Here is a 12400-nt window from a genome sequence, read left to right as displayed (position 1 = left end):
CAGGATTTTCTTAATTTTTATGAGGACATCCAATTGTCCTTTATCTCCTTTCATTAGTCTTTTGAACTGCCTTTCCTTCTGGGTTTTTCCTTTCCTTTTCTCCCGAGATGTCTCTTGCTTCTCATGTCATTTTTTTTTTTTTTTTTTTTTCCCCCACGTCTAAAGCCAATTTTTGGTAGCTGCGTCACTCTGTCTTTTGCTCATTATCACACTTGTTTTTAATCCTCTTTATCCCACTGGTGCCACCAATTTTGTCACATGGCGAAGGGCAATGACATAATAATTGATGAGAGGCTGTGAATTAGATGGCTTTTACATCGTAAGAGGATTCATTTTCAAGTAAATTTTCACAATCATGAGCGGAAATCTTCTTCAAAGCGAGTGAAATAGAACTTTAAATCTTGGGAATTACCTTATAGAAGTAATATAAGTCTCTCGCTAACTTTTAAATTACTGAAACAGTTCATTAAAATAGTAATTATCAATTATATCTTGTAAATTACAGACACTCGAAGAGAACGTATACAAAACAAATTACTGTTCAACATCTTCCATCAGTAGAGTAGCAGTTTATCTGAAGTCCCAAACCTGACTTATTAATGATACATTACAATCTTAATTTCTATCCAAGTCAAGCAAGAGGAAGAGGCACACAATGCTTGTCTCACGTTATAAGTCAAAGGCAAAAGTTACTACTAAGATCGCAACCTAGTGGAGTGTCGTTTGGGCGTAATGATCACCCTGCAGCGACGAGGGCATGTGGCTGTCTCCCGCGCCCAACACCCTTCATTCTACTTCCAAGGGAGAGTTTTTATGGCACCTGTCTCTATGGGGTTGGGTGCTTCCGCTTTGAGATAGACGGTATCCTTTTGCTACGTGACATCTGTGATCTAGGTTGCCCCACCTCAAATCCCCCAGCTTTCCCAACCTCCCTCATGTTTTGACCTGGGTAGTAAAAGAATGACAACAGTTTGCATTCCATGGAAGGGTGCAACTATTTCTTTAGGCCTGGTGGCTTGTGTTTAAATAGATTTCCTCAGTACTCATTTCACTTGATAAATATTTTTTGTCTTGTGACAGCGAGTGCAGTGGCCAGCCTACCCCACCCCCACCCGCTAGCTAGCGGATGGGATAGTTATCCCTCACTGAAATTATCTTGACTCGTCTTTTATACATGCTGAAGGTAATATCCGTATAAATAGCTCCAGGTTTGTATGATAGGAATAGTGCAAATTACCTCAGAATTTGTCATATTTCATTTAGAAAGACTGAATTATGTTTTTAAATAAACACTAGGTTTGATATCTTGATGAACAAATTGACTTGCAAACAAGCTTTTGGAATGGAACTCATTAGCTACTTAAGGATTATCTTTACTTAGTTTATTCATATTTGTGGAATAATATTAGGAGTATTTTTTGCTTCGTGCATGGCCTAATTTATATAAAATTTAGTTATTCTTCATAAGGCTGGTTGAATTTTTATACTTTTTAAAGAAGATCATTGTAAACCATTTGGTTGCTTTTAGAACAATTACACTACTTTGAAATATATATCATATTGTTTATTCAGGAAATGGATGTTGCCTTGGGCCAGGAAGTCGGGTATTCTATTCGTTTTGAAGATTGCTCATCTTCAAAAACTGTTCTGAAATATATGACTGATGGTATGTTGCTGAGGGAAGCCATGAGCGATCCTATGCTGGAAATATATCAGGTAAGGGACACATTTTTTTGCTATTTATCTGTTTACTTATAATATTTCCATCAGTTGCCTTACTCTTTGTTGCGTTTCTTTCATTTTATAGTTGCTTCAGTGATTTTGCCATTTTTGCTGAACACAAGACTCGCATTCCTGTCCACTACATTAAAAATTTACCCATTGAATAAATTTTCTGCCTAAGGAGGCTTAGTGCATCAGTATCCCTTTGACCTTAATCTGCTCCCACTTTACAGGCTTTTACCCTATCTCTATTCCTGCTTCCATCTATCTTGCTGTGTAACCTCTCTAACTTTTGATATATAGTGATTTCCCCGAGTTTTGCTGAATCTATGTTCCTAGTTTCAGTTTTCCACAGACTTTGGGTATTCTCTTGCTGTAATGCATGATCTATGTGATGTTCTTGCTCGCTAACCTAATCTTAATCATTTTTCTGAATACTGTATAGTAGCGCCCTGGTTAATGTTGGTCTTCTTTCAATGCTAGATTGAGGATGAAATCTGTATTACGTTGTTTTAATAAACCTTATATGAGTCTTAATGTTGAACTATTATGATGGGAAATGGAAATTTTAAAAATCTATTGATAAAATAATAAATACTTATACATTCGTTATGAAAATATTACTGTTACATTGTGGTCCTGAGATATGCGTCTTCGGATTGTGCAATTCCCTTTTAATCCAGTCACTAGTTCTCTGAAGTAAATTTTCTGTATCTGCGAAGCTGTTCAAAGTCTGTGAGTTATGCTCCACAAAATTTATCAAATCTATAGTCTTTTCAATTATTAATTGCCTATCGTAGGCCTAGGTATGAAAACTGATGATAAATGTAGCCACACCATATTTACCTTACATTTTATTAACATAATTTTATGATAAATAGGCTACTTAGGGGAAAATTCCATAACAATGAAATCAACGTTTATCTGTGTGAGTCCAGCTGACAAAATGTAACCATCGAGTTGTGGTTACATTCACAGCAAACTTTTGTCTCGACTTTTCTCTAACATTTTGATAATGATTGTAGCAATATCATTTAGATTAGCATATTAATTTTTCATTTAATTCCATTATGGATCGTATTATCCTCACTTTTTCCAATCTTGCATCATTTTTCTGTCACATCGAACATGTAAATGCTTTGGTTTTTTTGTTATGGTTAGTGATGAAATGTACAAATGAATGGTCTCGGTTTTAGACGGCGTGTTTAGGAAAGAAAATGATATAAAACTGCATTCATTTCATTGATTTTGAAGTTCTAATTAAAAAGTAAGTAAAACAACATTAGTAATAACAAATTCATTACATAAGCAATAATTGATGAGATATCATTTGTTGTTGTTGCAGCAAATGGTGGAGTGGAAGCAGATGTACGTCAGAGAGTGAATGAAGGCTGCAAAGTGTTGGGGGCAGTTAAGGGAGTAGTAAAAAATAGAGGGTTGGGCATGAATGTAAAGAGAGTTCTATATGAGAAAGTGATTGTACCAACTGTGATGTATGGATCGGAGTTGTGGGGAATGAAAGTGATGGAGAGACAGAAATTGAATGTGTTTGAGATGAAGTGTCTAAGGAGTATGGCTGGTGTATCTCGAGTAGATAGGGTTAGGAACGAAGTGGTGAGGGAGAGAACGGGTGTAAGAAATGAGTTAGCGGCTAGAGTGGATATGAATGTGTTGAGGTGGTTTGGCCATGTTGAGAGAATGGAAAATGGTTGTCTGCTAAAGAAGGTGATGAATGCAAGAGTTGATGGGAGAAGTACAAGAGGAAGGCCAAGGTTTGGGTGGATGGATGGTGTGAAGAAAGCTCTGGGTGATAGGAGGATAGATGTGAGAGAGGCAAGAGAGCGTGCTAGAAATAGGAATGAATGGCGAGCGATTGTGACGCAGTTCCGGTAGGCCCTGCTGCTTCCTCCGGTGCCTTAGATGACCGCGGAGGTAGCAGCAGTAGGGGATTCAGCATTATGAAGCTTCATCTGTGGTGGATAATGTGGGAGGTTGGGCTGTGGCGCCCTAGCAGTACCAGCTGAACTCGGTTGAGTCCCTGGTTAGGCTGAAGGAACGTAGAGAGTAGAGGTCCCCTTTTTGTTTTGTTTCTTTGTTGATGTCGGCTACCCCCCAAAATTGGGGAAGTGCCTTTGGTATATGTATGTATGTATCATTTGTTGCTGCAAAAGTTAGCCTATAACATGCTTAATTGCAATCATTTGTCCATTATGATTGGTGATGAAATGTTTACAAAGTAATTGAACAATAATTTTCATTTTAGGTGCCGTATTTAGGAAAAGCATGTAACTGTAAAATATTACCATATTTTTATTTAGTTAATTTAGGATTTCAAACGATACAACAAAAGTTTGCTTATACACCGATAGTTTTCTAATTCACCATTCGTCTTATACGGTATGACAGATATGACCTAAACATTCAAATTTTCCCTAATCTTAGGTTGTCTTATACGTGGAAGTACAGTAGGGTCCCGAATTATGTGAGAATTTTTCGATCAATGACCTCGTATAAATGGAAAATCGCATATTTCGAAACACACAACTAACAAAGAATTCTATTGGGGCCATGGCAACCAGCAACTTGCCTATTCAAACGTGTTTACTACCTATTTCCAATACTTTCTATGTACTATACTGTATTTCTTTATAATATCAAATTGTTCTTGTGAATAAATCAAACATTTAATATACTTTTAAAGTTCTAATAACTTGAAAATGGCTAAAATTACAACCAGGATGGGTGTAAACACCATATATTTCCCGTTATTACACGACCCAAAATACAGACAAATTTTAATGTTTGTCATATCTATTGTATAAGACAACTGGTGAATAGCAAAACCATCACTCTATAGACTAGCTTTTGTTGTATCATTGAAAATCCAGAATTATCAAAATAAAGGCAATTTTATATCATGCGTTTCCTAAACACGTCAAAAAGCACAATAGAAAACAACAACCAGTGTTTTGTGTCCGTTTATCTCTGATCATAACGAAGAAACAGACGCATTTACACATCTGTGTATAGGTTAGTTTTTACATAGACAGCAATCTTACCAAGTATTGATTATATGTTGATTTTGTTATTACCAATGTTCTACTTAATTTTTCTTAGAACTGCCAAATAAATGAAATGAATGTCATTTATATAATGTTTTTCTTTATGAAGCCGCCTGAAACGGTAACTTTCAATTGGTTTACTGTACGCTCCATCTTCGATCATAATAAACAAACGAAAGCAATAAACACACATGATCAAAGTGATAACTAATGATATTACAAACATTTAGTAAACATAGTTAATACAAATATTTTACTCACCGTATCCATATAAATTCCTAAATTCGTAGCAAAGCTGGAAAACTTTTTTTTTCCTTCTGCATTTAATCCACAATAGCAAACTGCCGCTAATGACAGAATGATAATTTACGATAATTTTAAACTATTACGAAAGATAATTGTCCCTTCCATATCCAAAATACTTTAACTAACTTCAGTTATAAGTCATCTTAGACCCACCTCATTTATGGAACCATATGCAAAAAAGGTAAAAGAAGAAGAAAGTACTAAGCCGATTTTTAAAGTCATCGAACAATTAGGTTACCGCCATTATGTTCGATGTGAGAGAGAGAGAGAGAGAGAGAGAGAGAGAGAGAGAGAGTGTGTGTGTGTGTGTGTGTGTGTGTGGTGTGTGTGTGTGTGTCAGCTGTTGTAATCAAATGCCGTGTTTTTGTTTCGTGTACCTCCTGAAACGAGGAATTGATCGCAACAACTAACAATAGTCATGTTAATTTCATTCTTAAACTCAAGTTGCCATCTGTGAACTAAGGTTTTGAGAGAGAGAGAGAGAGAGAGAGAGAGAGAGAGAGAGAAGGGGAGGATTTCTGATATCAAATATCTCTCTCTCTCTCTCTCTCTCTCTCTCTCTCTCTCTAGAGAGAGAGAGAGAGATTTTTATTTTACCGTCTACTCTACAAAACCAATCTTTGCAAATCAAATGTATACTGTTTAAAATATGAGAGAGAGAGAGAGAGAGAGAGAGAGAGAGAGAGAGAGAGAGAGAGAGAGAGAGATATTTTTTACCGTCTACTCTACAAAACCAATCTTTGCAAATCAAATGTATACTGTTTAAAATATGACAAAATATTGCCGACTCGTTACCGAAGTTTAGGCTATTCACTGCTGATAAACGAACCCAGTCTACTCGTGAAAACCTTGAACGCCCGAACGGAAAAATAAGGCTTTTTTTATATATACTGTACTAAAAAAAAGTAATGCTTTGATATACCATCATTAACACTACCATTACAATTATCGTAAGGTTGGAGAAAGATAAAGATTGCCGAGAACGTAACCACAATTCTGTTTACATTTCGTCAGCTGGACTGGCACAGTTAACAGTTGATTTCATTGTTGATGTGGAATTTTATCCTTAAATAGGCTATTCATTATGAAATTATGTTAATAAGATGTAATGTTAATATTGTTTTGTAACAATTATTATAAATCTCCGTATTTAGGGCTACCAATATACTTAAAAAAAGACAATAGCTTTGATACATTTTGTAGTGCTGGACTCGCAGACTTTGAACAGCTTTGCAGATACAGAAAACTTATTTTTGAAAAATAGCGATCGCTTAAAAGGGGAATCGTATAATTCGAACACGCATAATTCGAGACCATACTATACATGGTATTTATGCCTGTCCTGTGTGTAATTTTAAACTTTTTCAAGTTATTAAAACTTTAAAACCTTTTTAATATTTCATTTATTCATAACAATTTCATATTTGATAAAAACACAGTATAGTACATAGAAAGTATTGAGAATGTGAAGTAAAAAAAGTTTGACTGGGTAAGTTGCAGTTTCCCTTGAAATTATTACCGTTATGTTTCCAAATTAATTTTTTTTTTTTTTTTTTTATGTTGGCTACCCCCCAAAATTGGGGGAAGTGCCTCGGTATATGTATGTACGATGTTTCCAAATATGGATTGACCAAATTCTCGCATGAAATGGAACCTTACTGTATAAATAGCAGAAATAAAAAATATAATTGCCCTGTCAATACGAAGGAAAACCTGATCTACGTTTGACAACTTTTTGATTCTTGAAGGCTTACTGTGCTGAACTGTACAGCTTCTAGTGAAACTTTATCCTGAGCTAAGCACTGTTGTCTTCATCACTTTGTAAAGTTGAACAATTTTGTTAATAGTTGTTAGCAGTATGATGGCCTTTAAAGAGAAAAAATAGGTGTTAATTAAAATACCTCATATAAAATGAAAACAAGGATTGTATTTAAAAGAATAAGATGGAAAGTGCCAAGGCACAAACTTTTTTTATTTTTACACCTGGAAGTAGACGTACCCTTCCCTACTCGCATTAGTATTTTACCAGGTTTTTATGGTATAAAGTACCCAGAAACCTTATAATTTCATACTGCAATCTTTACATATTTTAGTAATGAACCCTAAGAAAGTTAGTAGTCATTTTAAAAGGTATGTGATTACATTGCAAGACAAATTCGAAAGAGATAAAATGTTATAAACATTGTGCTTGCTGTAAGCCTACCTCAGACATCTTGTTCCCCTGTTATTTATGAAAAAAACTATATTGTCCAATATGTAACTGTAAAATAAGACTGTCATCGAAAACTTGAATAATTAACGAGAATGGAGGTACAATTTATGATGAAATGGAATATTTATTATCCTTTTGCATATAGTGGAAGAGAGACAAACAAATTCCTACAAGTCAAATGTTTATTTAACAGAGGGCAAGGTCTTAGTTTTGAGGACTTAGGTGAAAAACATCCGAGTGTAGGCACTCCATTTACATGCAAGTCACGGATAGTTTCATTTATTCAAGATTTGCTTTACTCAACACGATAATAAAATCCAAGGAGAAACTTTTGCTGCTGCTGAATCCATTGCTGCCTATGAATTTTCTGAAATTTTAAAGAAAATCATAATGGACATAAAATTCACCTTGAACTCCTCTTTAATGTCGATGAGACAAGATTGCTCTAGAAGGTAATGCCCAATCGTTCATTTATTTGTAAGGAAGAGAAAACTATACCAGGGTACAAGGTAGTCAAAGATGGACTAAATTTTATATAAGTGGGGAATCGTACTGGCGATTTCAAGCTAAAGCTTTTGTAAGTGTTCAATGCCCTTAATCTACAGACACTCGAGGTACATCTCAAAGTCCACACTTCTCTTGATTTTGATAGCTAATCTAAAGGCATTGGTCACCATGGCCATTTTGAAAGAATGCTCTGATGCCTATTTTATACCACCAGGAAAAGAGTATTGCAGGGTCAAGAAACTTTCTTTCAAGGTTATATTGATTTTTGATGATGCCCACGGTTATCCCACACATCTGAAGAAGGACTCGCATGTAAAAAATTTTCATTTCCACCAACACCATCTCTCGTATACAACCCATGGAGTAAGGCATTATAGCGATATTTAATTGGTACTATTGATGGTGTAAAGTATGCCTGGCAGTTAATGCTACTTTGGCAGAAAACGGGATGAATATTCAGTAGCTTAAGAATGCATGCAATATTAATTAAGCAGTGTTAAGCATCAGTATATCTAGGGCTGAAGTGATTCAATCAGTAAGGAACTGGATTTTGAAAAAACTGCCCTCAACTCATGCCGGATCTTGAAGGCTTTGAAGAGTCCGTTAAGGACATCTCAAAGAATTTGTTCATCATCATCTCCTGCACTTATTGACACAAAGGGCCTCAGTTAGATTTCAGCAGTCATCTCTATCTTGACCTTTAAAATAATACTTCTCCATTCATCATCTCCTACTTAACACTTCATAGTCCTCAGCCATGTAGACCTGGGTCCCCAACTCCTCTAGTGCCTTATGGAGCAAAGTTAAAACTTTGGTAAACTTTTCTCTCTTGGGGATTTGTAAATGCTAAATAATGTACTTGAGATGGAAGAGGAAGATATTGAACAGTTGATTTAAACTCACAAGTAACCACTGAAAAAAGATTGTTAGAATTAGGGAAGTAATAGAAAAATGAAGAAACTTTACCAGTCCCAGTACCAAGAAATTTCAAGCTTGTAGAGATGCAGCAAGGCTTTTTCATTTTATTATCATCATCATTATTATTATTATTATTATTGTTACTAGCTAATATACAACTCTAGTTTAAAAAGCAGGATGCTATAAACACAAGGGTTCCAACAGAGATTAATAGCCTGTTGAGGAAAGGGATTACAGAAATAAACGAGTAATCAGAGATTTCTGACCTCCGTCAAAGGTTAATGGAGTCGTCCATAGTCTTAAGATCTATCTGTGGTGGAATGTTGTCATAATTAGCCATTTTGTTTTGACGTTATCTCTTAAAGGCAAATCTGAATTTTATGAAAACCTGTAGTAGTGTTGATGGGATCATTAACACAGACAGACGTATGAATAAAAAATCCGGATCCAGTACCGGATGATCTCCAAAAGTTAATGGAGTCATCCTTATCCTAAGATCTATCTGTGGAGTAAATTTTGCCCAAATCCGCCAATTCCTTTTGACGTAATCTTTAAAATTGTGAAAATTACAAGTTTGGATCTAGAGTCTGGATCGGGATTGTCTTCAAAATTTAAGGGGTCGTCCATGACCTAAGATCTATGTAGCTGTGGTGAAAATTTCGTCAAAATCTGTTTAGTTTTGATATAACCCTGTCCTCAGAGAGACAAATAAATAGGTGAACCGACTCGAAAATTTACTTCCAGAATTATTATTATTATTATTATTATTATTATTATTATTTTTGTTGTTATTATTACTTTCTAAGCTACAACCCTTGTTGGAAAAGCAGGCTCCTATAAGCCCAGGGACTCCAACAGGGAAAATTGCTCAGTGAGCAAAGGAAACAGAAAAATTAAATATCTTAAGAGCAACAACATTAAAATGAATATATCCTATATAAACTATATAGGATATAGATTAGTGTACCCAAGTGTACCCTCAAGCAAGAGAACTCCAACCCAAGACACTGGAAGACCATGGTATAGAGGCTATGGCTCTACCCAAGATTACAGAACGAAGGTTTGATTTTGGACTGTCCTCCTCCTTGAAGAGCTGCTTACCAGAGCTAGATAGTCTCTTCTACCCTTACAAAGAGGAAAGAAGTCACTGAACATTTACAGTATTGTAAGAAGAATTTTTTGGTAATCTCAGTGTTGTTAGGTATATAGGGACAGAGGAGAATATGTAAAGAATAGGCCAGACTATTCGGTGTAGGCAAAGAGAAAATTGACCGTAACCAGAGAGAATGATCCAAAGTACTACTGTCTGGCCAGTCAAAAGACCCCATACCCCTCTAGCGGTAGTATCTCAACGGGTGGCTGGTGCCCTGGTCAAACTACTATTTACTAAATTACAAGATAATGAACAAATATTAAATATTTTAAGAACATTAAAATAAGCTTTCATATGTAAACCATAAAGAGAGATTTATGTTAGCCTGTTCAACATAAAAACATTCGCTGCAAGTTTAAACTTTTGAAGTTCCACTGATTGAACTGCCTGATTAGGAAGATCATTCCATAATAATCTTCATAGTTGGTATAAAACCTCTAGAATACTTTGTAGTATTGAACCTTATTTTGGAGGAGGCTTGGCTATTAGAATTAACTATACCTAGTATTACAAACCAGATGGTACTGTCTGGCAAGATCTGAATGCAAACGATGGTCAGAGTTAAGAACAATCATATACAAGATGCATAAAGAATTAACTGAACGACAGTGTTGGAGATTAACATCTAGATCAAGAATAAGAAATGTGATACACTGCAAGTTCTTGTCCAACAAATTAAGATGAGATTCAGTAGCTGGAGACCAGACAGGAAAACAATATGCAAAAAAAGGAGAAATTAAAGAATTAAAATACTTCCCTAGAATAGGTTGATCACCAATAATCTTAACTTTCTCAAAAAGCCAATTTTTTTGTGCAGTTGAAGAAGAAACTCATCGAATGTGTTTCTCGTAAGTGAATTTGCTAGCAAGAATCACGCCTAAAATTTTCAGTCTTTATCAATGCAGAGATCTGGATGTTGAAAAGTCACTGTCCTCTACCTACTGAAAGCAATACTTTGAGTTTTTTAAATGTTCGACTTCATGCCCTATAATTTGCACCATGCACTAAATCTCTCGTAATTGATTCATAAGTCCTAGATCTACATTCAGTAGATAGAATAGAAGTACAGAGAGTAGCATCATCTGCATATGCAATGAGCTTGTTTTCTAGGTGAAATCACTTGTGTTGATAGTATGAAAAATAATGGGCCTAGAACACTACCCTGAGCAACATTGGATATCACATTCCTATACTCACTATGGTGCCCATCAACAACAACTCTTGCAGTGCTAAGAAAAGCCCCACCTACTCCCAACTGTATGAGTTTGAAAACAAAGGCCTCATGATTAACATGGTGAAAGGCAGTAATAAAATCAAAGCCAATCATACAAACTTCCTGACCACACTCAAGAGATCTCTGTACAGCATTGAAGATTGTAAGAATGGCATCACATGCTCCAAGGTCTTTACTTAAGTCACATTGCAAAAGGGACCCAGTGATTACCTTCAGCATACCTTCAATTTTGCCAAAAGATGTTAATAAAAACTATATATAATATGGGAGTTAGGGAAATTCAGTAGTAATCAACTTGACCAAAGTACCACAAGCATTTACAAAACGGATTTTGAGCGAAGCGAAAAATCTATTTTTGGGTCAGATAGCCATGTCGTCCTGATGGAAGGTTCCTTTCAGTAGCTTCCTAGGGTATATTTAACTACAGTGATATTCCCAGAGAATTTAACTAAAGGTCTCCAGAATTCTAACTCCTGGCGCGAATATCCTTAAAGTTTCCTTTTAGGATATCGCATAATATCAGGGGACGTATTCTTGACATGCCACATAGCGATCTGCACCCCGAATAGCATTTACGCTTCGAGGGGAAAAGTGGCAAAATAAAGAGGAGCCGTTACAAAATTCTTCTCCTCCATTACTGTTTGAGTACTCAGATGGTGCCACAATCGTTGGTCATCTTTATTCCTTTGTAGCGTTAAGCCAGTACTTTTAGATACAGTAATATCGGGAGGGAGGCTGCCAAAGCCTTTCATAGAAAGAAGGGCGGGTCCATCAGGACGACATGGCCATCTCGCCCAAAAATAGATTTTTCGCTTCGCTCAAAATCCGTTTTTGGGGCTTAGGCCATGTCGTCCTGATGGAGGTTTACCAGAGCATTAATGTATCGTGGATTTCCCAGTCGTGCCTTTCGACTTATAGACAATCTTTCCATGGTCTTTTAAACCTAAGGGACCTATGACATTACCGCTATACTGTATGTCATTTCTGCTAATCATATACTATGTTAGTGCTTCCTGCCCCCTACAGGGAAGAATCAAACTAGACTCGGAAAAAATCTCGAAGTTGCATATTTTATGTAACCCACCTAGCATCAAAAGTGACACGCAGGTCTCACTGTATGTCATTAGCCAAAGTTGGTATTTAGTGTTGAAACACATTACCTCAAGCTAGAAAGGTTTGTATAAGTGTAAGAACAAAGTTATTACTTTTGTTCAATTAATTCATGCAGAATAAAGGGTTTAAATAAATACTCTCATATAAGCTTTATTAGAAATGTTTAGGGCGAA

General features: G+C 35.9%; 1 protein-coding gene across 2 annotated transcripts in view; it reads left to right on the top strand.

Annotated features, from left to right (window-relative positions):
* Dhx15 (DEAH-box helicase 15) overlaps positions 1–12400 on the top strand; it is a 251776-nt gene that overhangs the window by 187246 nt on the left and 52130 nt on the right. For both annotated transcript variants that reach the window (XM_068371428.1, XM_068371427.1), the window contains exon 4: positions 1573–1716. In XM_068371428.1, coding sequence (XP_068227529.1) covers positions 1573–1716 — 144 coding nt within the window. The remainder of the gene's footprint in view (positions 1–1572; positions 1717–12400) is intronic.

This window comes from Palaemon carinicauda, chromosome 4, assembly GCF_036898095.1.
Source record: "Palaemon carinicauda isolate YSFRI2023 chromosome 4, ASM3689809v2, whole genome shotgun sequence".
NCBI lineage: Eukaryota > Metazoa > Arthropoda > Malacostraca > Decapoda > Palaemonidae > Palaemon > Palaemon carinicauda.
This window is presented reverse-complemented; position numbering and strand designations above follow the sequence as displayed.